The sequence below is a fragment of the Rhinatrema bivittatum genome, chromosome 14, assembly GCF_901001135.1.
Source record: "Rhinatrema bivittatum chromosome 14, aRhiBiv1.1, whole genome shotgun sequence".
Classification (NCBI taxonomy): Eukaryota; Metazoa; Chordata; class Amphibia; order Gymnophiona; family Rhinatrematidae; genus Rhinatrema; species Rhinatrema bivittatum.
In genome coordinates this window covers 33,305,624-33,331,754 of record NC_042628.1, presented here as the reverse complement: position 1 = coordinate 33,331,754, position 26,131 = coordinate 33,305,624, and the positions used below count along the sequence as shown (strand labels likewise).

The 26,131-nt window shown below is 44.4% G+C and overlaps 2 protein-coding genes across 8 annotated transcripts in view; one reads left to right on the top strand and one right to left on the bottom strand.

Moving 5' to 3' along the window:
* SNRNP25 (small nuclear ribonucleoprotein U11/U12 subunit 25) overlaps positions 1 to 19,527 on the top strand; it is a 32,459-nt gene extending 12,932 nt beyond the window's left edge. For 3 of the 7 annotated variants that reach the window (XM_029576907.1, XM_029576906.1, XM_029576905.1), the window contains exon 7: positions 11,367 to 16,387. The gene's annotated coding sequence lies outside the window, so the exon portion shown is untranslated. Of the gene's footprint in view, positions 1 to 200; positions 2,473 to 11,366 lie in introns of those variants that run through there. The other 4 variants (XM_029576908.1, XM_029576909.1, XM_029576911.1 and 1 more) reach the window with 3 other exon arrangements.
* GTF3C1 (general transcription factor IIIC subunit 1) overlaps positions 1,651 to 26,131 on the bottom strand; it is a 101,469-nt gene continuing 76,988 nt past the window's right edge. The window contains exons 28-37 of the mRNA XM_029576904.1: positions 25,151 to 25,213; positions 24,206 to 24,299; positions 20,794 to 20,966; positions 20,388 to 20,666; positions 15,912 to 16,165; positions 11,315 to 11,598; positions 9,544 to 10,231; positions 6,187 to 6,214; positions 3,706 to 3,898; positions 1,651 to 2,041 (exon numbers count right to left, since the gene is read on the bottom strand). Coding sequence (XP_029432764.1) covers positions 1,820 to 2,041; positions 3,706 to 3,898; positions 6,187 to 6,214; positions 9,544 to 10,231; positions 11,315 to 11,598; positions 15,912 to 16,165; positions 20,388 to 20,666; positions 20,794 to 20,966; positions 24,206 to 24,299; positions 25,151 to 25,213 — 2,278 coding nt within the window. The 3' untranslated portion in view covers positions 1,651 to 1,819. The remainder of the gene's footprint in view (positions 2,042 to 3,705; positions 3,899 to 6,186; positions 6,215 to 9,543; positions 10,232 to 11,314; positions 11,599 to 15,911; positions 16,166 to 20,387; positions 20,667 to 20,793; positions 20,967 to 24,205; positions 24,300 to 25,150; positions 25,214 to 26,131) is intronic.

The window sequence follows — 26,131 nt, the reverse complement described above, 5'->3', positions numbered from 1 at the left end:
ATAGGATTGGAATAGCAGGTTAGTAATCATTTCTGTTACAGCGAGTAGTATTCACCCATTGCTGAGCCAGATGGTAGTGTCTTCTCTTGCAGGTAACCTTTAGATTTGTAACAGATGCCTGACTGACTTTAGTATTTTTCAGATTTATAAATACAGCATACGCTAATCTAGCTGGTTAAGATTTATTTTTGTATTTATAGGAATACAAAGAAATGAAAACATTTTGGACATCTAGAATTGGACTGTTCTTGCCTCAGTTTCCAGCTATGATGTAGAAGTCAATAAGGCAGACCTCTGTTTTTAACCCCTCATCACCAGTGTATTGAAATAAGTTATTGGACCTACTAAGCTCAGTCTTAGTAGCATCAGCAAGCACGTGCCACTTTTTCATTGGACTGTTTGCTGACAGTCAGAAATGATTACTTCAACTCCCATTGTGACCAACTTATTCTTTGACAGAGGAAAGCTTTAGATCGATTTGGTAACTTTCTGAGCAACATTTAAGATGAATTAGGAAAACAGAATTTTCATACTGGAGGGGAATCAGCAGACCCTGGAAAACAAAATGCGGGCAAGTGGCAGTTCTATGCATTTTTCAGGCCTAGAACTGGACCTATTTACTGCTTGACAGCCTCTCTTTTAATGAGTGTCCAGAAGAAAATGGGTAGAGGGGTGAAGCCTATTATTGGGACAGAACAGCAGCTCCTGCCTACACGGCATGGTGAGCTGGCAGAGGGTCCTCAAGCTACATCTTTGTGCTCTAAGTTATAGTACAACTGTACATCATGCCGTTTATTTACACTATAACTGTACCTTTTATGGGATTTTTCCAAAGGTAATGAGGAAATAGAACCACCTTTTCCTAAAGACAGGCAGTAGCGTTCCCTTACCTGACCAGCTTAAATCCTGGCAGTGGCTTTTGGGCTTTGGATAGATGTTGGCCAAGTTATTTTGGGGGCAGTTTTCAAAGGTATTCCCTGCTGGTAAACTTGTACCTGCTGAGAATCTCTGAAAACTGGTCCCCCGTCCATGCCAGTAAAAAGGATGGGGTAAGGAAAACACACATGGATTTCATTGGAAATCTGGGTGCCTATTTTACCCCATCTTCTCTGCAGCTGTAATGCATGCAGGTAAAGTATCTGCAGGGCACTGGCCCACCATACGATTTTCAAAGGGGAGGCCCTGCTCTGGGAGTTTCCATTTGAAAATCATCTTGCTCGTGCAGTGGGCAATATAAAAATTGCCCTCCCCGTGATTGGTGAAAAGATTCAGTTCCATAGGTGGTGACTCAGCATGGGGCCACTATCACAAGAACCAATTGTAGACTTTAGTACAGCCTTCGTCTAGTCTCGGGATCTTCTGTCTATAAATGATGATGATTCACTAACATCTTGGTCAGGAAGAATAAGAGAGCAGCATGTCATCTCATGAGAGGCCATGAATCGTGTCCACATGGCAGCGGTCGGCCATTCCATTTCCCACCCACTGTGATCAGGATTTCCCCTCCTGCTTTAGCCTGGAAATCTAAGAGCACAGGGTCCTGCCAATAGCCCTTTTAGTCAAGTTGCAGGGGCTGAATTGTGTCTCCGGAAGAGACAACGGCCCAAGTACCAGCTAACCAGCAACAACAAATCCCCACTGAAACTATTACAATGTAAACACTTTATTTCTCAAAACATGTTACAATTTGTACAAAATCAAAATAAATAAATATATAAATGCTATGCTACTGCTTTTAAGAGCCCACAAACGTTGGCAGCAGAAAGGAGAGGCTACATTGATCCAGTTGTTTGGGACCAGTCGAACGCCCTTACAGTTTTTAAATATGGATGAAATTCACCCATTTATTCCAGTTGACCTCAGCCGGGAACACTCTTCCCAGTCTGAGGGTGCAGTCAATGGTGGGCTCATAGAAGGTTGTCATGTTCTCACTCAGGTTGGGATTCTCTATTTCCTCTCCAAACACGGGCCGTGAGAACAGGGAGACTGGTGGCAGTTTTGCAAGGTTACGTTTTCTAATGCAGCCAAAAAATTCAAGCCCCTGTCAAAGAAACAAAAGGTTCATGTAATATTTGTACAAGCATACAACGATGATACAGGAGCTAGGTGGAAAGTCAATGTTGCCAATTACTAGAGAACTAGGTATGTAAAAAAAATAAATCAATATTGCATTATATTTATTTTATATATCAGATCCCAGATGTCAGAGTTGATATCACATGACCTAAAGTAAAATATTGGATCTATGGCTGCGCTCTAGTGAAAGCCGTTAACAGCAGGAGTGGCCTTGCTACAGAGGGCAGGGTTCCTAGGTGAAAATGACATCATATTTTGGCAGACAGGATGAAAAGCCTTTGCAGTGCTCTGCTATGTGTCAGGTTTATTAATATCATTGGAGACTGGCTTTGTGCCTTCATTGTATCTGACATCATGTAAAATCCAATGTCTTATTTTAAATTTCTTTTAAAGTTTTGATTCTGAAGTTTATTACAGCTGGCATAAAACTGTTATTCCTAGTAATATCAGCTCTGCTGCCAGGGGCTTGTTCGTGGCTGGCCACATGGATGACACTAAGGCTTGTACTATCTGGGTGCATGGTGAGACATTGCCTAAGATGGCCTGCACCCTCCCTCATCTGCCAGTAGCAGTAATATGAATTGATGCAGCTGAGAGGGACATGAAGGCCGATCTAGTAATCGCAATGCCAAATGTTTCTGCTGAACCCTGGCTCTGCTCTTTCAGCCCGTTGGTCCTGCATTACACACCATGCAAGTTCTGTTTAACTGCACAGCAACTGCGTATCGTGCCTATGAACAACAAATTCCACTTGCAAGAATCGATTCCTCGTCCCAGGGCTTAAAGCCTGGGATTTTCATTTACTAGAAAAAGCATTTTACAGTTCAAATAAATAGCTTTTCCAATTTTATTACCAATAATTCTCCCTTTTTATTTATCTAGGCAATCAAGTCCAGCCTAATCCACATAAAAATGTTAAACATCATACTGGCTTCCAGTTAGAAATCCCAAATTGATCAAGTAGGAGTTTAAAGCCACAAACATTCCTGTGCAGCTAAACATACGCCTTCTCCAATCAGTAAAAAAATGGTTTTTTTTTTGCTTTTAAACCAGCAGTGCTATCTAGGAAAAAAACAAAACAAAAAACCCACCTTTTTTTCTTCAAAAGTTCTTTATCTACTACTCCTACTTAACATTTCTATAGCGCTACACGACATACGCAGTGCTGACTATGATGGTGTCATAATTTAAGGGGGTAATATGTAAACCTCATGGGGAACTTGCACATTTTGAAAGGGGAACTCCCTGTGGGGGGCTACTGAGTAGTGGTGGGCTTTGCCCCTGAAATCCCCGCCTGTTGTCTGTGGCACTGCTTCCCCCCCCATGTAAAACAGCACAAGTACTTTTACCTGCAAAGGGGGAGGGCATTGTCAATTGTGCCCAGGTAAAATCTTTTGAAAATTGCCCTTCCATTGGTTTGGGGTTCCAACTGAGATACGTTCATAATGGTGGAGCATTCAAAAAAACTTTAAATACCAATATGCACTCAGTAATGAAAAACTTCAGAACAAAAAAAAGGTGAACCTTAACAATTAACTGCCAACTGACCTGGTTAATTTTTTTTTTTGGCTGGCACTGCGGCTTTCAATGACTTTTTTTACATCGGTTAATCGGCAAATGAAGCCCTACCTGTAATAGCTCCAAGATGGCAACAGGGTGGAGCACGCCACTGTAATGTTGCATCAACGTGTGTTCGCTAATGCCAGGCTTGGTCATGATGTGGTAGAGCAGTGCTTCCAGCATTCCCTTGCACACTGGTTTATTCAGGCTGCCGTCCACAATGCGCCACGGCAGCCCCATGAAGCAGATGTTTTCATACTCACTTTAAAGGAAAGAAACAGTTACTTCATTGGCATTGTATTCCTTGCAGGTTGCAGCATGTTGGGGACCGGGATAAGACTAATCTAAGTGATAATGCATTACATGAGCTTTCAAAACCATGCAGCTCATATCCAAATCTTCTTGTGTGACTTTAAACCCCAGTTCTTCCAACACCGGGGAAATCAGTGGCCGTAGTTCCTTCTTACAGAACAATCTCACCACCCTTAGATCGTCTCCCTCAGCTATAGGGATTTCATCATCAGGCGTGGTATCTACCGCTGTATCCATCAGATCCTTGTCCGGATCATCCCCTGGACCATTATGAAGACCATCTGCACTGTCAGCATCGTCCGAGGTGTCATCTTTGTCACCCAAGGAATATCCATAAGAACATAAGAAAATGCCATACTGGGTCAGACCAAGGGTCCATCAAGCCCAGCATCCTGTTTCCAACAGTGGCCAAACCAGGCCCCAAGTACATGGCAAGTACCCAAAAACTAAGTCTATTCCATGTAACCATTGCTAATGGCAGTGGCTATTCTCTAAGTGAACTTAATAGCAGGTAATGGACTTCTCCTCCAAGAACTCATCCAATCCTTTTTTAAACACAGCTACACTAACTGCACTAACCACATCCTCTGGCAACAAATTCCAGAGTTTAATTGTGCGTTGAGTGAAAAAGAACTTTCTCCGATTAGTCTTAAATGTGCCCCATGCCAGCCCCAGAAGATGGAGGATTTCTCCTGATCTTGACTGCCTAGTCACCTTTGGTCTCTTAGCTGAATACTGGGACTTCTAGGATGCAGGACACTTAGATCCTGCTTCCTTCTTTGCCAAATAGTCTTTATGGAGGAGGAGGATAAAATCCGCAGAGAATTCCTCTGCGCCACTGGATTACAGATCAACCCTCAGGTTCCTCCTCCCCTGCCCTCCACAGGGCTCTGCTTCACAGACCTGCCTTCTGCCACGTGCAGACAAAAATGGCCAATGTCTCTTCTGACCTCCCCCCGCCCCCGGGGCCTCCTGCAAGGGATCGGAGGATTGGGTACAGTGATCGCCACAAGTGACTCTTGCGGAGTTCCCTTTCCCTCTGAGGCACAGTCAAGGCATAACAGGGCTGCATTGAGGCATAATTGTCTTCTGCCACAGCCCTGACAATTTCCTGCACTCAGCGGGTGGCGCCATGTTGCCATGGTCAGCAGCAATCCTGTGCCCTGTGACAGTGGGAAAGCTTTAGCCAGTGCCCCAACCTAGTCTAGCGCCAAATCACCTGCATTCTTGCTCACCCGTGCCCCTGGCCTCCTGGCTCACAAGCAGCCCTGCTGCCCAGCTCCTTTACTAAGTTTATAGTGACAGTGCCTAAAAACAAGAAAAGTAATAGAAAGAATACTTCTGTGCTTCTGTATGAAGTTGGGTGCCGGCTGAGGGTGAAGTTACAGAGGGAGCGAGGGAACCAGGACTCCTGGCATTCCCTCCTGGGAGACTAGGGCTGAGTCAGATCAGGGATATCCAACCCCCCTCCCCCTACTCTACCCAGGGATGTCCCGCAAAGGAACCTAACACCTTGAGGTGTTAAAAATCTTTTTTTTTCTTTTCTTTCTTTTTTATTTTTAATCTCAAACTCCAGACTGCAGGTTTGCACCTCTACCATCTGCTGGAGACAGAGAAATACTGAGGCATTGCAGGTGATACTCTCGGTTATGCAGCAGTGCCTGAAAAGTTTTAATTCTCTGCCTCCATCTGCTGGTAGGAATGCAAAAACCACTTGTCTGGACTGATCTACTACTACTTAACATTTCTATAGTGCTACATGATATATGGGTATGAACAAGAATGTGGTACACATTCCAGAGCAAATCAGAAGTCCAGGAAGATAAATTGGCCCTGGGGACTTTGTGTGGCCCCTGCATTCTGGGCCGCAGCCAAAAAGGGGGTTATGCAAAGAAATAAGTATATAAGTTAGTCCAGTAAATAAAGTCTCGCACCTTATTTGTTCACCTTTATTTAGTAGACTAACATGGCAACTATGCAACTTCATTCAAGCGTAATTCTGAAAACTCCAAGAAAAAACACGTAGAAGAGCTCTGACGTGGCAAAAACGAATTACAGAGATCTCTTTTGTCGCACACCAGATTATAGTAAACTGTCTTGGCCCACACATTATTGTACCACCATTTATTATAGTAGCTAGATTCTGTTGTTGCAAACTATTTAATTTCTTAATCTGCTGGCTGCCCATTTCTTATATAATTAAGAAAACTCTCAAGTTACTTGAATGAATGAACTCACCTCTCATAGGATGTACTTGGAGAACACTCTGGAAGGAAACAGAACAGGCAAGACAATGTGAACAGAATACTGAACAATTTAAAAAAAACCAAAACACAATTTTGTCATCACGTTACCACACCAGGACTGAAAATTTTGAAACTCATAGAAGGCAAGAAATAAGTTTGAAGTTTACAGTATACAGGGTCTTTTTTTTTTTTTTACAATCAGACTAAAGTTATGAGAAGTCTCAGTGTGTTAAGCATATTCATCAATCGGATTCCACACAAAGGACGAGTTACTCAAATCACTGATCAACCATGAAATTTTATCATAAAATTCATACACTGCTGATCAGATTCACTTTCTGCACAGTTTCTAGGATTGTACTGGCCATTTAGGGGGTAATTTTGTAACTGTCTGCTTCAGGCAAAAAGTCTGTGGGTACTTTTTAATTGCAGACTACACTAATTTCCAAAGGGAAAGCATGCATGCATGTTCCCTTTGACAATTATCCAAAAAAAAACCCAACCCAACAAAAAAACCCCCACCTGCATATATTTACATCTGCTAATCTGAATGCATAGATTTTTCAGGCAAAAATATGCACACACTTAAAAATTCAGAACTATGATTATAAGTGCAAATCCCGCCTCAAGCTTGCTCTTGAAAATGCCTCTGCTCGTTGCAGGCAAACTTATGTGCATACTTCTACCTGCGTATAGAGATAAGCAATTTTCTAAAAACCCATTTCTGTGGGTAAAGCACTGGTTTACTTGTGATTCATGATTTCAGTGGCTCGCCTTTGGGCTGAGATGCACAGTGAGCACTCTGCCGCTTGCTTGTGTAGAAGTGGGTCTTCAGGGTTCAGGTTATTTTAGAAATCCAATGTATATTAAATCAAATATGAATTAGTTGGACTTTACAGTCAACTAATTAGGAAGAACGAAGCTTCCCTATGCCTTCGACCTCATCTATTAAAATTGACATACATTGCTAACCAGTAGTTCTATTAATATACTTGTGAATCCTTAATTTGATTGCTAGAGATTGTCTCAAAGCAGATTACAAACAGCAGAATATAAATTTCCTAGCGTGTAGCCAGATGGACTTAGGACCAATAGGTTATGTGCTCCACTGCCAAAGATCTTTTTCCAAGATGATGGTTGTTGTGATGGAAGCCCTATGTAAAGAAGATATTTTGGTGCATTTGTGTTTGGAAGATTGGTTGGATCTTAGCGAAGTCAGCCCAGGAAAGCAAATCAGCGATGGCCAAAGTGATGCAGTTATTGCAAGACCTGGGCTGGGGTTTTAATTAGACACCAGGGAAGGCTGAATCCAGTTGACAGATGTAAATGATCTGGAAGTTACAGAACCAGGTGCATAGTTTGAGGATTCAGAGATCCATGATGTGGATTTATCTTCAGGTATTGGGTTCCATGGTGGCTACCGTGCATTCAGTTATTTGGGCAAGGGTGCACATGAAATCCTTGCAGAAGGCCTAACTTTCAAAGTAGTCTCCTCAATCCCAGGTGTAATCTATGAGGCTCCCTCTGATAATGTAAGCCAATGAGAGATTTGTTTTGGTAACTGAAGTGGGAGTGGATCTCTAATCTTGAATCTCCCATTTGGAAAAAGGTGAGCTCGGATGCCAGTCTCTAGGGCTAAGGCATTTACAGTCAAAGTCTAGTGGTTCAATCTGAAAGAAACCAAGTAGTCCATCAATCACTTGCACTCCTTCAGTTTGCTCCCATTCTTCAGGGTCAGCAGTCAGTATTTTGTCATCCAATGCCATGATGGTGGCATATGTATTTTTTCGAGGTGGGACCAGGTGCCAGCATGTGCAGAAAAGGAAGATCTGCAATTAGATTGGGTAGAGAGGCATGCAAAAGGGCTCTCCTGCTGCTTATATAGCAGTAGTAGAGAATGCATAAATGAGCTTCCTCAGTCGCAACAGGCTAGACATTGGAGAAGATGTCCCAAGAGGTGCTCTTCCTAGTTGTGTTCTAATGGGGAGAACCAGTAGTGGACTTTATGGTGGTCAACAGCAGAGCATAGATGAAAAGATTTTTCAACTGCAGAAAAGTAAGAGGGTCATCTGGTTTGGATGCCCCGATTCGAGATTGGAGGGTTCAAGGTCTTCTTTAAGTGTTCCCTCCATGGCTTCTGGTGTGCAGAGCTTGCAGAAGATTCCACGGCATCAGGGGCTAGTGCTAGTGTTATTGGTAGCTCCCAACTGGCCAAGGTGTCCCTGGTATGCAGCTCTAGTGAGGATGCTGGCTGGGCTCTGCTGTTGTTGACAGGACAGAGGCCTACTGTACAGGTGCCTGCGGTTCACGAGAATAATCCAACTTGGTTTTGTATTATTGTTTGGCCCTTGAGAGGTCTCATCTGTCAGAGAAGGGACATTCTCAGAAGGCTGTAAATACCCTTTTGTGGTACAAGAACGTTTCCACATCTTTGCATATGTGAGAGTCTGGAAGTTGATTAAAGTTTGGTGCTCAGTTAGGAAAGTCTTGATGAGAGGAGCTTCGGTACTGGCTATCTTAGAACAACTGGAGGAGCATAGGGTGAAAAGGGAAAGTCTTGGCTGGTGGACGGAGACCTGCCTTCAGAAATCCTCTAAGTTAAAAAGAAAATCTTTTTTTTTTTTTTTCTAACAAAGATCCATCCCAAGATAGAAAATTTAGTAAAACAAGGGAAACCGCAGGTGTGACCTTCCTCTGCTGGAGTCAGAGTAATACTGAAGGGACGCAGAGGGCGCTCTAACCTATAAGGGGCTGTCCTTACAATTTTGCTCTGACTCCTGCTGGAAGGAGTACACAACCCACGGTCTGGACTGATCCAGGTACGTACAGGGAATATGAATTTGGTGTTGACGGACATTCCTGGTTGCTCATCCATTTCAGCCTCTGAGAGGGACTTTGCATTCTAACCCTGCTAAGTAAGACTGTGGAACAGTAATTTCCTCTGCCTAACAGACTAGCTAAGAGCTTAGGGAAATACAGCTGGGGAAACACAAGTTTGATTCCCACCTCTGCCCCCCACTGTATAATCTTGAGTAAGTCACTTACCATTCTTGGGTTCAAGCTTAAACTGTATTTAGCATTGCACGTGGTAAAGCCTGCGCAATACTAAATACAACAAAACCTGGACAATTAAACATTATTATTAGCTGTAACTGGTAATATTATCCATCCTGCCCCTCCGTCTAGCAGATTGAAGTACCAACACTGACAGGTAATAAATGTTATAGTCCTAAACATTTTAGAAATGTTTGTGGAATGCTTAGTTTAACATCCCAGTGTGGTTAGAAATGCCAAACAAGCACAATTATTACATACCAAAGAAATAACATGCACAGATTAAGATCCTTACCCTTGGATTCTTCTGAAATTTCTTTTTCTTCACAAATATTAGCAATTGCTGAGGATCCTGTGATTTGCGTTACTCTTTTCTGTAGCTCTCCGCTAACACTGACATCGTCTCCTTTCTTCTCTGCCTCTTCAGAATGTGCTGTCCCTTGCTCACTTTGATCATCACTGACAAGGTTTTCTGGTATTTTTGATTCCTCCACCCCTAATGAACGAGGCGGGATGGAGCCTGTTACACTGCTGGGCTCAGTAGATCTTTCTGAAGGCTGGTTTTCCAGCACGGCCTTCTTAGGAAGTGGCTCTTTAGCTGATCCGTCAGAATCACTATCTTCACACGTTTTTCTTTTCTTCATATTCGATTCTTCATGGACAAGGTGGCTGGAATCTTTCATTTTTGGTCCTTTGCATGTTCCGTTACTACTGAAGGCTGGTTTGAATGCTCCTCGTAACTGGCTTCCATCCTCAGAGCATTCCTCTGACTGAGTCTTTGGATCTTGCCCATCATAGTGCTGCTGCATTTCTAAAGGAGGAATGGATTCGTGTGTTATTTTGGCTAGATTTCCTTCAGTAGGATCTTCCTCTTTATTCTTGAAGCGTGCTGAATGTAATAGCCAAGGATGGGCATGCATCATTGCAACAAGTCGTAGTGAATTGCCTCCTACTTCCAGCACATATTGCAGGTTTATGAGATCCTGAAAGGAACATCATACTTTTAGCATTTATTAGACGGACCCAGATGCAGAAATCACTGCATACAGTGGATCGAAGACTGCAGTTATTTTATTCTTGGCAAACCCATAGTGGCTCCCACAAGTTACTAGCAGAGGCAGAAATTATAAATGAAAATCATTCTCTTTTCAAAAACTGCTCTATGGAAAAAGAATGGGGCTTTAGAGCTCCATGTCATGTCTGTTTCTTGAATGCTCTAACTAAACTATACCAGCCTTCATTCTGCAAAATTCCTCAGCCATGTACATTTTTTCTTTGGTAAAAATAGTATTTGGGCTGGATGAAAGGGTATTTCGTCCTGCCACATGGAGATTTATTTCTGCATAAACATTTTTCCTCACCTTTGAGTTTCATTAAATAAAGGGCATGGGAAACTTGCTTAGATGACAGTGCTACATAAAATCAAATTATTATTAAATAAGGCAAAAATAAAACAATGTTTCATTACTGTACAGCTCAGCTGTCATTAACATTTATTTATTTATTTATAGATTTTTTTGTATACAGACGACCTTCCTCAAAAGATAAAGCCCAATCCCCTAGATTCTCAATAGTAGTAGAGAAATAAATTCACACTAATTTAAGAATTATCATGCAGGGACAAAATGCTCACTTTTTATAAAGGGGGAGCGCCCCTTTAAATTCACTATCTGTAGTGCTGTGGAAGCAGTGTGCACAATCCCCAGGGGAAGGGAATCTCACTCATCATGTAACAGCAACACCAAGGGGTGAGACTGAAGGTGTGCCACAGTTTGTGACTTTCTACCCAGGGCTGGGTTATACAAGCAAGGGGGTGGCACCTAATCAGAGAAATGCCCCCTGATTGCTGTAAATGAAAGCCCTCCTATCACAAAGGGCAGTGAGCAGGGGCAGGTAGTTCAGATGGGCTCAGAATAATAGGCTGATTCTAATGATGTGGCGAAGTGAATGGGACAGTACAGACTGTCAAAAACATCTTTGTTATAAACCCTTACTTTATTCTGAAAATGTCTTAGAATAAATGCCGAAAGCAATTCACAGACCTAGAAAGGCCGGCATGAACCAACCTGAATATACTGCTGTAGCGTTCTGCTGCGCTCACTGTCCCTTTCTTTATAGTTGGAGAATCTGCCGCCCACGTCAAACTTGTCCACGCCAACATATGAGCTGGCTTCGATGGCTCCGAGCACCTCCAGCATGGCAGACACGTCTTTGGAAGTGTACCCATGATAGTCTACACACTGCTTCTCCAATTCCTCCAAGCTGTACTCACTCCTCACAGTCAGCAGTCTGGTGAAGACGGCAGGAAGACCTGGAACTCCCACGCCCAAATCATCAACTACAGAAGGGCCTACAAGACATAGCCATAGTGCGCTCAGTGCTAAAACAGGGCAGGGTGACCAAACAGCCTGAGGCACGCTCATTCACCAAGGTGGAGAAGACAAATAAATCCTCCTAAGATGTATCTGGTGCACTACAAAATATTAAAGGGGAAAACTGTAATGCTACTGTGAATGTACATTTCATTCAGATACGACTGCAAATGACATTACCACTAATGTTGTTACTTTGCCGTTACATTTAAATTTCATTATAATCTGCCTTGAGGCCATTCTTGGAAAAAGACGGGAATATCAAGAGGTCCATATTCAAAGGCATTTAGCTGGATAGCTTGTAAGTTATCCAGCTAAATGCAGACTTCGAATATGTCAGACACTTAAAATTTAGCTGGATAATGTAGGAGCGTTCTGCGGGGAGCTACTTTTTCCAGCCAACTTAGCTAGATCTAGATGAAAATCAGCTAAGTTAGCCAGATAACTTTAGGAATACCTCAGAGCTGTTCTGTTTATCCGGCTGCATGTGGCTGGATAACCTTAAACTTAACTGGCCTTAAATATGGCCCTGCTGGGCCAAGCACCCCCTCCCCCAAATCCTTCAGGAAGCAAATACAACAGAAATGTGGTGGGGTCCTCTGGCTGGCCTCCCCGGTTCTTAGCAGTAGTAACCCTCCCACCCAGCCAGCACCTTGAGAAATTCAGTCCAAGTGCTGGGATCACAATGCTCACAGAGTGCTTCTGGCCGCTCTTATGACATTAGTTGGCCTCCTTTTGCTCTTGTGGAGTATCCTTTTGAAAATCCCCCAGCAGTCTGATGCTACGGGGAAGTGCAAAATAGTGCAGGATAAAGCAGGCACGGCGATTTGAAAGTGAAATCACCAGGCATACTTCTGTGGGCCTGCCCCAGCCCTGCCCTTTTTGCCATCAAAATCCTTTTGAAAATTTACCCCAAAAGGTTATTCATGAATCACATCCTACGTGATAAACCTAGAAGGAGAAAGGAAAGTTGGTTCGTTCCTGGTGATTTTCGTTCCTGGAATACCACTGATCAGTCCAGACTCCTGCGTTTTGCCTCCCTTCCAGCAGATGGAGACAGAGAAAGTTTCACTGACACTGCCATATAACCTGGTGTGCCACCTGCAGTCCCGTCAGTACTGACCTGTACCTAAGCCAAGATACATACTATAAGACCCTAATGTAATTGAACCTCCCACAATAAGCAGGAGAAAGGCAGAATCCCACAATGGAAAAATCCTCTCTTTCCAACCACAAAACAGCAGAAAAATCCTGAGCAACTCTGCAGCATATATACAAAAGAAATACGAGCGGACTCTGGACTGATCTGTGGTATTCCAGAAACAAAAATTAGCAGGTAAAAAACAATTTTCCTTTCCTGTTCATACCCCAATCAGTCCAGACTCCTGGGATGTACCCAAGCTTCCCTAACTAGGGTGAACTGCAAGAGTCCCGCTCAAAGAACACTCTCTCCAAAGCCCAAGGCCTCTGGAGCATGGACGTCCAAACGATGTGTCTGGCAAAAGTGTGTAACGATTTCCAAGTGGCCGCCTGAGAAATCTCCTGCGGCCACACTTGCTGGCACTCAAACCGGGAAGCTGCCTGCGCCTGAGTAGAGTGAGCCCTCAATCCCACCGGGTCAGGACACCCTTTACAGATACAAGCCGAGCCTACAGCTTCCTTCCACCACTGCACAATCGTGGATTTTGAGGCTTTCTGCCCCTTCTTAGTCCTACTCCACAGTACAAAGAGATGGTAAGATATCCAGAAGCTATTGGTGATTTTGAGGTAATGTAACAGAGCTCGTTTTACATCCAAAAGCCGCAGATCCCTTCGTGTGTGGAGTGGACAAGTCCAAATTTGGGAAAACTGGAAGATTCACCATGTGACTCAAATGGAACGCTAATACAACCTTTGGGAGAAAAGAGGGCACTGTATGCAATGAGATCCCAGAATCCACAGATCTCTACATGACAATACTTAAAGCACAGAAATTTTTCGGGCCGAACAAATTGCCACTAGAAAAACTACCTTCAGCATGAGATCCTTTATAGTTGCCCTCAAAGGTTCAAAGGGTGCCATACACATCCTTCTTAGGACCAACTTAAGTTCTAGGAAGGACATATTTTCTGCACTGGAGGACACAAATGTTTTGCTCCCCCAAAGAAATTGCACCACATCTGGATGAGCGGCCAAGGACATTCCATGCACCTTGCCACGAAGACAGCCCAAGGCTGCAACCTGCACCTTGAGAGAGTTAAAGGCCAAGCTCTTCACCAATCCTTTCTGCAAAAAGGTTAAGATGTGAGTTACCAAGGTCTGAGTAGGTCTTACTCCATGACCCATACACCAGGCCTCAAAGATTTTCCAGATCCTCACATAAGACAAGGAAGTGGATGGCCTTCTAATCTACAACAAGGTGGAAATATCAACCTCTGAATATCCTTTCCCCCTCAAATGCTTCCTCTCAAAAGCCAAGCCGCAAGACAAAAGCGATCCACCTGTTCTGAAAATATTGGACGCTGAAAAAGAAGCCTTGATAGATGCGTGAGCTGCAACCGTCCAGTTACGGCCAGATTGATCAGGTTCACAAACCATGGCTATCGTGGCCACTCCGGCACCACCAGGATCACCTCTCCCAGATGATTTTCTATCCGCCATAGCACCTTGCCCATCAGCGGCCACGGGGGGGGCATGTAAAGAAGAATCCCTTGGGCCAAGGTAGAACCACAGCATAGACTCCCAATGCCCCGTGTTCTCTTCTGCGACCGCAGTAGTGAGGCTATCTGGGACGCCGCTAGCAACGCCAGATGTCGTTCCTCTTGGGAAACAAATCCTGGGCCTGACTCTTGGCTCCCCCTTGTCAATTGATACAAGCCACGGTGGTTGCATTGTCCGACAAGATGCGCACAGGCGATCACGTAATAGAGGCAGAAAGGCAAGCAACGTGAAATGCAATGCCCTCGTTTCTAACCGATTGATAGACCAGGATGCCTCATCCTTGGACCATCTGACCCTGGCACACTGCACCCCATCCAGTGAAACTGGCATCGGTAGTAACTACCACCCAGTCTGGAACATCCAAGTTCACTCTGCAACTCAGATGAGCTGGCCAAGCCACTCTGGAGGAGGCTGCCAGTTCCAGTCTTTCAGAGACTGCGGAAGATGAAACTGATCGGACAATGGATCCCACCGGGAAAGAAGAGACTTTTGCAGAGGCCGCATATGAGCAAAGGCCCAAGGAACTAACTTCAACATTGATGCCATAGAGCTTAGAACCTGAAGGTAGTCTCAGACCCTGGGCACTGTAGCATTCAACAGTCTGCGAACCTGTGTCTGTAGTTTGAATATGTGACCCTTCCTATCCTGGTGTCTAAGCACACTCCTAAGACCTCCAAAACTTGAGAAGGGGTGAGATGACTTTTTGCCAGATTCACCATCAAGCCTATTGACCTCAACTGCTGCAGGACCTGTCTGCAAAGGATTTCCAACTTCACTTGAATAAGCAAGTCTTCTAAATACAGGTGAACCAGTATATCCTTCTTTCTGAGTGCCGCCACCACAACCACCATCAACTTAGTGAAGATATGCCGAGTCGTTGCCAATCTGAAAGGAAGGGCACAAAACTGAAAGTGTCTCCCGAGAACTCTTCCACAAATAAAACTTGGCTGGAATACCTCCCGCAGCCCTCTCAGCTGCTGTAATACTGCCATTCTGCCTGCCGCAACTCTGCCTGCTTTTCTTGTTTTTTCTTAAAACTTTACCAGAGAGAAAAATAAAGAGAAAGCAGAAGTAAAGGGGTACTTCCCTGTGTGGCCAAACTGCTGCAGGACCCCAAGAGTTTTCCTGGGAGAAAGGGAACTGGCACCACCAGTTGTCCACCCCCAGCAGCAAAACGACCAAGCCAGGCAAGGGTCCCCAACCCCCTTGCTTGTCACTTCTGGGAGGAATCCTCCAATCCTAAAAATCTATTTTTTTTTTTTTTTTTTTATTAGACTGCAGGATTTTCACCTCTACCATCTGCTGGAGACAGAGAAACACTGAGGGATTGCAGGTAGCACACCAGATTATATGTCAGTATCAGTAAAACTTTTTCTGTCTCCATCTGCTGGACAGAAGGCTCAACCCACGGTCTGGACTGATCCGGGTACGTACACGGAACAGGAAATCTATTTTTATGTATAAAGTTTGCATGACATAAGAGGAATATGAAATAATTATGATGTTTGCTCTTTCATGGTCTATGGTTTGATCATTGCCAAATAAACCTCCCACTTCTACCTGCATTGAAAATTTGTGATTCGGCACGGACCTGCAGCATTCAGCCTTCCGCAAGTGGGTGTACATCGTAGCTTGATCTTCACTTGGCAAGAATTCACCACAATGTTGTCATTTGGGTTGAGGTTGCGTGTGCTGACGATCCCCGGCATGTAGTATCCTCGCATAAGCAAATAATTGGTGTGAGATGCTTGCCGAGCTTTCACTTCTATCTTGTGCTTATTTACAGGGCTTTCGTCCAAGTCCTCATCTTCATCAAAATCCTCATCCAAGCCATCCTTTGTGAAGCTGCAACACAAATGTACCGTTAGCAATTCTGTAATACAGAGCATTGCATTCTTTCACAGAAACTGAGCTTGTTATATGATTTGTATGATTTACAGAGACTATTTTCTTTTTTTTTTTACTGCACAACACTAAAAGATTAACAGCCTGTAAGCTTGAAACTGAACGAGTCATGTCATTTGAGGCTGAAAGGATCATAAAAGTGGCTTTTGAACCATAAGAATATCAATTTCTCCACTTTTTGATTTCAAAATCAGAGTAATATAATTTGAATAGAATTGTGTAGAGCAACTTTACATTTAATCTGGAGGTCTGTGGAAGAAACATTTTAACCATTGGATTTATCTTGGAAAGGAGAAATTACTTTACTGATAATTTCCTTTCCTCAAGTCCATTCAAAAAACAGGCTATGCTTACTGAACAGCAGTTGGAGACAAGAGACTACAGATTTGCTGATGTCACTCTTTATATGCATCCACGGTGAACTCAGTCTGCCAATATTATCTGTAACAAGCTAACTGTGGAAAACTTCAATTTAAACACATTTTATTTTCCTTTTTTTTTTTAAACCAGAGGGCTTCCAAGAAATAAAGTAGTTGGGAAGCCAAAAGATAAATTATTAAACATGGAAAAACACTCACCTGTCTTATAGAAAAAAACCACAGAACCAATTATTGTCTTAAATTCTAACTGAAAGTTGAGTTGTTTAGCAGCACAGGAAAGGTCCTGGACTGGTCTGACTGGACTTAAGGAAAGGAGACTTATCAAGTAAGAAGTAATTTCTCCTTCCTATTCATCCAGTCAGACCACTCTAGATGTGTTGGATGTATCAAAGCTATGATTAATTAGGGCAGGAAACTGGAAGCAAAGGAGGTCTCCTCCCCAACAGTTAGACTAAACTATATTGCTTAGAAGAATGCAAAGACCACCAATTCTACTCTACAAATCTCCAGATGAGAAACCAACTGCAGCTTTGGCCATGAAGCAGCCTGCGCTCTTGTGGAATGCACCCTCACTTGCTCAGGTAAAGACTTACCGGATTCTCCATCCTTAATCCACCAAGTTATTGTGGCTTTAGTAGCTCCCTCACCTTTCCACACATCCCCACACAGAACAAAGAGATGATCTGACTTCCTGAAAGCATTAGTAACCTTGAGACACTTCATAGCAAGTCTCCTCTCATCCAAGGTGTAAAGTAATTTATACTCAGACGTAGCAGAATTTACTAAAAGAAGACAAGCAGACAGACTGAGCCTTCTGCACTCAGCACAAACAAGCCCTCTGCATCATGCTGCCATAAACTGTGGCTTCAAACATCCACTTTAACAATCTCCAACTTCTGGTCCTGAACATCCTACAGAGCACAGCAGGCCCCGCTACCGCAATGGTCATCTTCTTGGTCAGCGCTGAAACTGCCGCATCCACCTTTGGTACCCACAGGAGCTCCAAGGTCTCCTCCATCAGAGGGTAAAGCTTAGCCATGGCCCTGCCAACCTTTAGACCTACTTCTGTGGGACTTCCGGCTCACCAACTTGCGAATCTTCTTAGGCAAGGGAAAAGCACTAGGAGGGCCCCACAGCCCATCCAGGACTGGATTCATGCCCTCTTTATCAGACTCTTCCTAAGTTATCTTAACCCCCAATTCCTGCAAAACCTGAGGAATAAGGGGCCGCAATTCATCCTTCTTAAACAAGCGGACCACCCTAGGGTCATCTCTTTCTGACACCGGAATCTCGCCCTGATCCGGATCATCCTTATTCGCATCCGGGTCTGCATTTGGAGCCGCGTCCACATCCCATGCAAGTCTGGAGGTTCCTCCCTGCATATCACCTGTATCTCTCTCTCACCTCCCCCCTACACATAAGCTCCCTCTCTCACACACACATCCATTCACAAAGGCTCTCACTTACACATACACACACTCTCACACAGGCTCCTGCTCTCACAAACAAAACAAGCAAGCACACACATACACACACACACACAATATCCCTTTTACCACACACCAGCTCCCATCTCTCACACATATACACACTCCACTTCCTCTCTCTCTCTCACCCCCCAGGCTTGCATTCTTACCCACACACTCACCAGGGCCTGCACCATCTTTGCCATAAGTGGGACGGCCTCTGCTCGCAGCACGCCTGGGCCTGCTTCATCTTCGCCATGAGCGGAATGGCCTTCCCTCACAGCGAAGATGGAGCAGGAGCCTGCATCGCTCACGGCGAAGATGGAGCAGGTCCCTGTGTGCTGTGAGTGGGTGTTGGCAGTTTTCCTGTCTCCAGGCAGCCCATTATGGGCCAGTTCATGTGGGGCCTGCTTCACCTGACAGGCGGACAACAATGCAAGAATTTGACGACTCAGTTTCTGGATTTTTTGTTCCATCAGCCAAAGTTGGCCTATGTTTAATTGAATAGAATACCAAGATACTCCTGAGTCTGAGTTGTAAACTGCTCTTGGAGAAATTGGCTATCCAACTCAACTCTTGCAAAAAACAAACCACCTTCTGAGTGGCCAGCGTACTTTCCTGACTTTGTTCTTATCAATCAGCTGTCCAGATAAGATGCACCAAAATCCCTTCATTGTGGAGTGCTGCTGCCACAACTGCCATCACCTTTGAAAAAGGTTTTTGGAGCCATGGCCAACCCAAAGAGTAGGACTTGAAATTAAAAATGTCCTAACATTGCAAAGCAAAGGAAGCACTGATGATCCATTTTTATCGAAATACTGGCAGGCTGAGGTCACAATGGATGCATATAAGGTTGTAAACAGTATGGAATCTATCTACCCCTTGGGATCTTGCCAGATACCTGTGATCTGGATTGGCTACTTTTGGAAACAGGATACTGGGGCTTGAAAGATCTTTAGTCTGACCCAGAATGACAAGTTTTATGTTCTTATGTGACATCAGTGAATCTGTTTGTCTCCATCTGCTGATCGGTGAGCATAAGCCACACATCTGGATAAGTCTGACTGACTGACTAGCAATGACCTTTGGCCACTTTCCAGATTTTGGATAACAGCTCCTGTTCACTATTGAGGGGATAAGTTAGAGAGCAATGCATAAGAACTACTAACACCCAAGGAAGGTCAGGTGTTTACTGTTTTCTCTTCAAGACAGGTATCTGTGCATTGTCTGTGCTCAAGACAACACTATATCTAAAGTTACCATGGTTTTCCCAGGAGACCAAGCAGTGCAGAGTAACTATTTAAGGTTTTTTATTCCGAGTACTTACATACTACTGAGCTATCTCATATTGATTTAGCTAGTAACTGCAAAAAGATTTACATTGTTATGAAACAGTCAACTGTTATTTTCCCCAAATAATGCATGTTCATTTGATTAAATACATTTGTTCTTATGAGACCAATTATCAAAGTGCTTAACCTGCATGAATAAGCTGTCTAAAACTGCCCTCCCTCAACATGCATAAAAAAGTCTGCACATTGTTCTATAAAGCATATATTTGCAGCAAAAGGAGGCATTCCCAGGGGTGTATGCGTGAGAGAGTGTAGGTTGGGAGAGGAAAGGGACGCTTGGAGATGCCATTTAAAAATGGTGGTGCTTGCAGAAAAAGCAGGTAGCAAATGACCACATGCACTTTGTGTCCATGGCAAGTTTTAAAGGGAAAAGTATGTAAATATTTTTGCTTTGAGAACTGGTGCACCCAGTCTCTGTCCCACAGTGGACAGTTTGAAAGCTGCACTCTAAGGGGATAAAATCTTTTTTTTTTTTTTAAAGCAGCTTGCATAGATTTTAAAGGCAATTACTTGCGGACAAGAGTTTTCAATTATGCATGCCTTTTGAAAATTATCTCACCAAAACTACGCAGCAAAAGATCACCTGCTAATTTGTGCAAAGATGTTTTCCCAGGAAAATGTACTCACATGCTTTTTGAAACATGCAAAAGTAGGCATACAAGTTCCCAACCCTGTCCCTAGGAACACGTCTGCTCAGTGTGGGTAAAGTTATACACAATACAGAACATACGTGTGTAGGTTTACCCGCAGAGCTGGCAGGCAATTTCTGCAGCTAAAGCACCGTTTTGCCCAAAATTAGTCTCTAAATTTAAAATTAGGACAAGTTTTGTTTTTTGTTTTTGCCCATTCTCATTTTTTTGCCATTTTATAATGGCTGAGAGAATGCAATTCTGAGACCAAATACACCCAGTGGCCCAACCCATGACCAATGCCATGGTTTGTGAGCGGTTCTACTGACGCTTACCTTTTCGTGACTTCATTTTCCACCATGGTGCTGTCCACCACCACTACCTGCTCGGGAATTCTCACATCCACGGAAGCCAGACCCAGCGAGAGAAGGGACAGAAGGGCTGTGCATTGGCCCCCAGGCCCATCCAGAGGGAACATGACCACGTTTGCAGTCGCCTCCTGCTCTCCGAATGAAAACGTGTCCGCCTGGTCGCTTCTCTCAGCAGTCCTCAGTTTCTCCAGAAACTGATGGGACTCCACACAAATTGTGCTTGGAAACCGCCAGGTAAAAACGCTGCATTGAAGGAAAGAGGAAAGCACAGGTTATTGCCGCCATGAGCAAATGCTCAAGAAATCAAGGGAAAAATTTGGAAATGGTGCTTGCACTCACATGCATGAATCCATTTCTGCAGCATACTTACCGATAGTAAGTCTGAGAGAGCTGGTAAGACATAGGTGCAAATGGTAATGCCCGTTTCTTTTTGGGGCCCAGAGTGTGGTTCACACGACGGCGATTTACCAAACCTTTCTTCTGATATTCTAAGAATGCCTTCACTAGTATGTCATCACTGTAATCCCTGTATAGGCGAAATGTCTACAAAAACAAGGAGAAGTCATGGGATTTTACCAAGCTACAGCGACCGTGCAATGCCCTAGTACTGCATTAAAAGGACATAGAGGGGATCTCGGAGGGTCATTTTCAAAGCCATTTCCGCAGATAAAAATAGTACTTTACACCTGCAGAAATGGCTCCTTAAGAACTGCCCTCCCCATAGGCAGGTGCACTCATGTGCATGCGTGTAACCCTGCAGTTTCTGGGGGTGGGGCTTAGAACTCTACACACACTTTTCAATTTTCAAAAGCATGCGCACATTTTTTTTCTTGCAAAGCTATTCGGAAATTAGTAGGCGTCAATGTGAGCAGGCAGTTTCCCTGGTCCGCCAGTTAAAAAGTGAAAGTACAGGCGGACATTCACATTGAAAATCAGTGCAAAATTTGCAGGTTAAAAGTATTCGCAGACTTCGCCTTTATGTGGCCAGTCTTACAGTCTAGATCTAGACTGCAAACCATAATCACGGAGTGGACTCACTTTTCCGTACTTATGGGCTCCCTCTCAAAATCTTTGTTCGAGACAAATGCTTTGCATATAATTCAAGTGGGATGTTCAGAGAACAACACTGTAGGTTAACTGAATACATGATGTACAAGTAGTACTGTTTGGGTTAAATGGTATTGCTGTAAGGCTCAGAGATAAAAGGGAGCTTTGCTGAAACGAAGGATAACTACTCTGGAAGGTAATTGCACACACACAGACTCTACGAATAAGGTGCTTGACCCATTAGACTAATATTTGCAGTGAAATCTTTATCTTGTTCCCAAAAAACATGTGTGATAAGAACACACATCCTGCATGCAACTGAAATTTCATTTTCAAACATTATTACTGTCACTCGTTCAGTACTTTTTCCTTACAGGGAAAAGGAAAGTACTAGCCATTTAAATGCAATACAAGCATGCACACACTTCCTCTGTCTTCCTGATGCTCCCATCAGTTTTATATATGATTTATCTGCAGATATGCAATGGCAGTACTGATCCTAATGCATAGTAGAGCAACTTTGCTTTTTTTTTTTCCTTTGGAAAGCAAAAGGAAGTCCTGCGATGACCCTAGCTCTGCCGCAAAATTATTTCTCTCTCCGAGCAACTCCCCTGCAAGTCCATGACAACGTCACAAATGACATTGTATGGTGCTGAATTTAGCTGGCTCACTTTAGCAATGAATGTCACATGCAACCTCACATGATGTATGGACCAACTGGATGGATACTAACGTGTGAGCTCTCACCTGCTGGCCTCTTTTTAGTGTGGCTGCTTCCGACTATGCTGAGCAATTACAGAGCAGCTGTTTAAAGAATTTTAAATCAAACGTTACAATCTAACTGCTGTTCTGCCATTTCAGATCCAACCATGAGGAAAGTAAATGTGAGATATACTGTCTACTTTAGATAAAATTTATTTTTTTTTTTTTTAAATGACTGAATTATGAATGTATGTGAAAGACAAGTGAATGGACAGTAGCCAGGGTTGAAGCCTTGATGACTGGCACTACTGCTCACAAGTTTCAAAAACTTCTGCTAATTCTATGTGTCTAAATCAAGCTTAAAAATTTATGGGGCACTTTAGAGTAACCTGTGCAGGTGCATGGTTTGCAGGTATTTTTGTATCCATGTTCCTGGCATTTAATTTCCCCTTAGGAAATCAGCTAAAAAGTCCTCTGGTACAAAATACCTGTAGACCATGCAGCTACAATATCTGGGATTGGTTATGCACTTTGAAATTCAAATCTATGCATGTATTTTCCCTTCCCCAACCCATCTCCTCCCTCGGGATTTGTTTTAACTAAATCCGGGTAGCTAGATTTAGTCACTCTGAGGGGTGTATTTCTCACCCTGGGGGATCCAGCCAGGTATCTCCCTCTGAAAAGTATCCTCTTTATCTGTAGTTCATGCAGAGAGGGCACTGCTAATCAGCAAGTGAACTTTTCATGTGTTACTCTCTGTAGTTTTAGAGCAAAATGCATCCAATTCATTTTGATCCAAGTAAGCGCTATACACATAAACAGTGGCAGAATTCACGCATGCATGGGACAGCCACAAAAAGGACCTTAGTGGCGGGAATAGGGAGAAGATTGCAGATCGAATAAGACCCGTAAGAGCACGGCAGGCATGCAGACTGGGTGCATCAAGTGATCTTTATGTGCTGACACCTCCTCTGTTTCTATGTATCGATATAAGAAAGGCATTCAGTCCTTGGGCTGAATTCTCTCTTTTCATGCATGTGCACAGGTTACCTTTCCATGGGGAGGACAAAAATGGGCAGAACTGCAAGCTCACTGTCTAAGGGAAACCCCTCATAAAGTTTACCTTTGAAAATCCCACCGGTGTGTGGACTACAGGTACAAAGCACCTGTGCACTTTATACCTGCAACAAAATAGGCGCACAGTACCCACAGCAAATTCTAGAAACAGATTTGATTATACAACCTCTGCACGACTTTTCCTCTTCCGACCTAACAGCAGGGAAAAGTACAGTAGCTTTACACACATGGGAGAATGAAGGAGGGGCAATTTTTAAAACTGCGTTTACGTGCACCAGCTCAGGCAGTGAGGGACGGGCACACAGGGTCCTATTGGCGCAGTGGGCACCAATGGGTCCTCGTCCCCATAGGAGTCCCCAATGGGGACTAGCTCAGACACCCTACACTTCGATGCCCGACGGGTCACCAAGAGATCACAGGGTGCCGGCAACAACTGGGTCAGGAGGACACAGAGGAGAGAGCATTGAGCTGATCCAACAACGGTTCCAACCCAGGCACCGCTGGAACCGGCGTCAGTGCAGGCACCGGCATAGGCGAAGATCTCGGCACCGAGGGAGGCACTGGCACCAGTGGTAGGAGCCCCGCCTCCCTGTCACGTAAAGCACGTTCCACCGCCAGGCACTCCCGACGTTCAAGCTCTGCCTCAAAAGCCTCCGATGAAAGGGCAGGCTGAGAGGGGCGAGGTGAGGCCAGCCCCTCGGGATGCCAAGGAGGGGTCTGCGCCCGACACCGGAATCGTTGTGGACGGCCTCGGGTCATCGGATGAGGCCTCCTCTTGCAGGGGCCGCTTCAGGAGCAGGGTGGCAAGCGCCATGGGCACCCTGAACCCCGCACCACATGAGGAGGAGACCGGTGGCGGTGCTTCAGAGATCTCCCATGGTGCTCGGCCCGGTCTTTTCAATCCTAATATGGCTATTAAAGATTTCAAACAAACAAACAGACAGCGATACAGATACCTGAAATGACTGACAGATTTGCATCTGCGTGTCCGAGAGGGCCAAGGTGCTCTGAATCAGGTTGTGAAGCACTAAAAGGTGAATATCGTCAACGCTGGAATGAAAAACAGACAAGAGACAGCTCAGCTTCGGAAAGCATGAACAATGTTTGTGAAGGGTAAATCACAAATAGTCCTTTGGGCTTCCCCAACAGGAAGAAGAAACGGGAAACGAGGATGGGGGGAGCTCGAGTGTCTGCTCAGTCATATGAAAGCTTTAGGGGAGTAATTATAAGCCAGCGGGCAGAGAAGAGCAGAATGGGCTGCATCAGACTTCAAAGGCTAGGGTAACCTGAATGGAGAGGTCATGGTCACAACCCTAAGGGCAGTGGTAAGAAGCTTCTAAAAGAAAGCGGATGTAACCTGGAAGGAGCAGTCAGGGGAGGCTGCCGGAGGGTCTTTGCACTGGATCGAGTGGGGGGGGAGGGGGGAGACTGCGGGGGGGGGGGGGGGGGGGGGGGGGATGAGGAGTTTCCTTTACTGGAGATTAGGGTTTGGAGGCAAAAAGCAGAGGCATAGCTTTGTACCGTGCAAATCTATTCTGCTAAACTAGCAGCAGAACTCTGGAAAATCTCATTTATGGAGGTCATTTTCTCCTCTGACCTTTCTGCGCCCATGGGAACGCCCAGTTTTTGAGGAGCTAAATATAAATGACCAAGCTATTCTATATTTAGCAGCTCACATGGGACAGTTTTCAGCCTCTTTCACACCTTTGTTACCCAGCTAGAAAACTGTCCTCATAAAAGGGCAGGAGTAGGCACACGGCTGATATACAGGAAAAAAAAGTGAGGGGGGAGAGCTGATGTTGGTGTCAGTATGGGGATTTCTACCAGAAAGGATGACATTGGAGTAGGCTGGATGGGCCAATTGGTCTTGATCTGCCATCATCATTTGCCTTGTTACTCACCTAGTGATGATGTCCTGCTTTTTCTCTTTGTCAGTTTCATCTCCTACTGCCAAAACTCTAAATCTAGTTTGAAAAATAAAGAAAAATGTATGTAGAAAATCATCGTTTATATACTCATTCACATATATTCATACATATACACCACCATCATAGGCGGCGCAGATATCAGACACCTGTGTTTTCTTGAAGTGTTGCCTGTTGTAGAAACGTGTTTCAGGAAAAAGAACCATCAATACAAGTGCAAGAATGAAGTAAGTTCCTGGGAGAGTTTTCAAAATGATTATTTATTTAATATTTTTATTGCGGCTACTCCTTATTTAAGATACAGTCCTGAGCGCCTGGATGGAAGTCCGAGGTCATGGCATGTGCTCATGCGCCTTCGCAGCTGGAGCGCCCAAATTGGACGTGCGTTCATGCACCTTCGCCAGTGGGGCTGCTGGAAGCCGCTGGAAGCTGCTGGAAGCCGCCGGCTGCCCCCGGGAGGCAGGGGAGCCGCGGTGGGTGCCTCGGGAGGAGGGGAGAGAGGACTGGGGCTGCTGGAAGCATGCAGTAAGTTTACTTTTGTTACAATTTCTTTTTGCTTTAATAACATGTCGAGTCGATTTTTGCCCTGCGCCTTGCTTCGGGAGGGGAGGAGAGAGAGGACTGGCAATCCCCGATGCCCGAGCGTAGGAGAACCAGGCCACACCATGTTACTCGCTTGCTCCAACCCACCCACTTATTTGACCGGAGCCTGCCTATTGCTGCCACATCCCTGTAACGCCAGGGTCAGGGTAGGCGGTAAATCAGCGGGTTAAAGACGCGGCAAAACAGTTGGTTAAAAAGGCGATAATTGGGCCGCACGTTACTGTATGGGAGGGAATAGCTTATCCGATCGTTTACATATCATATTCATGCCGCGGGCGGAAAGGGATATGTGTCGATTTAAAGAGGCGGTAAAGATTGGTAAAAACGGATAGTGAATTGCGGGTTAGACTTACT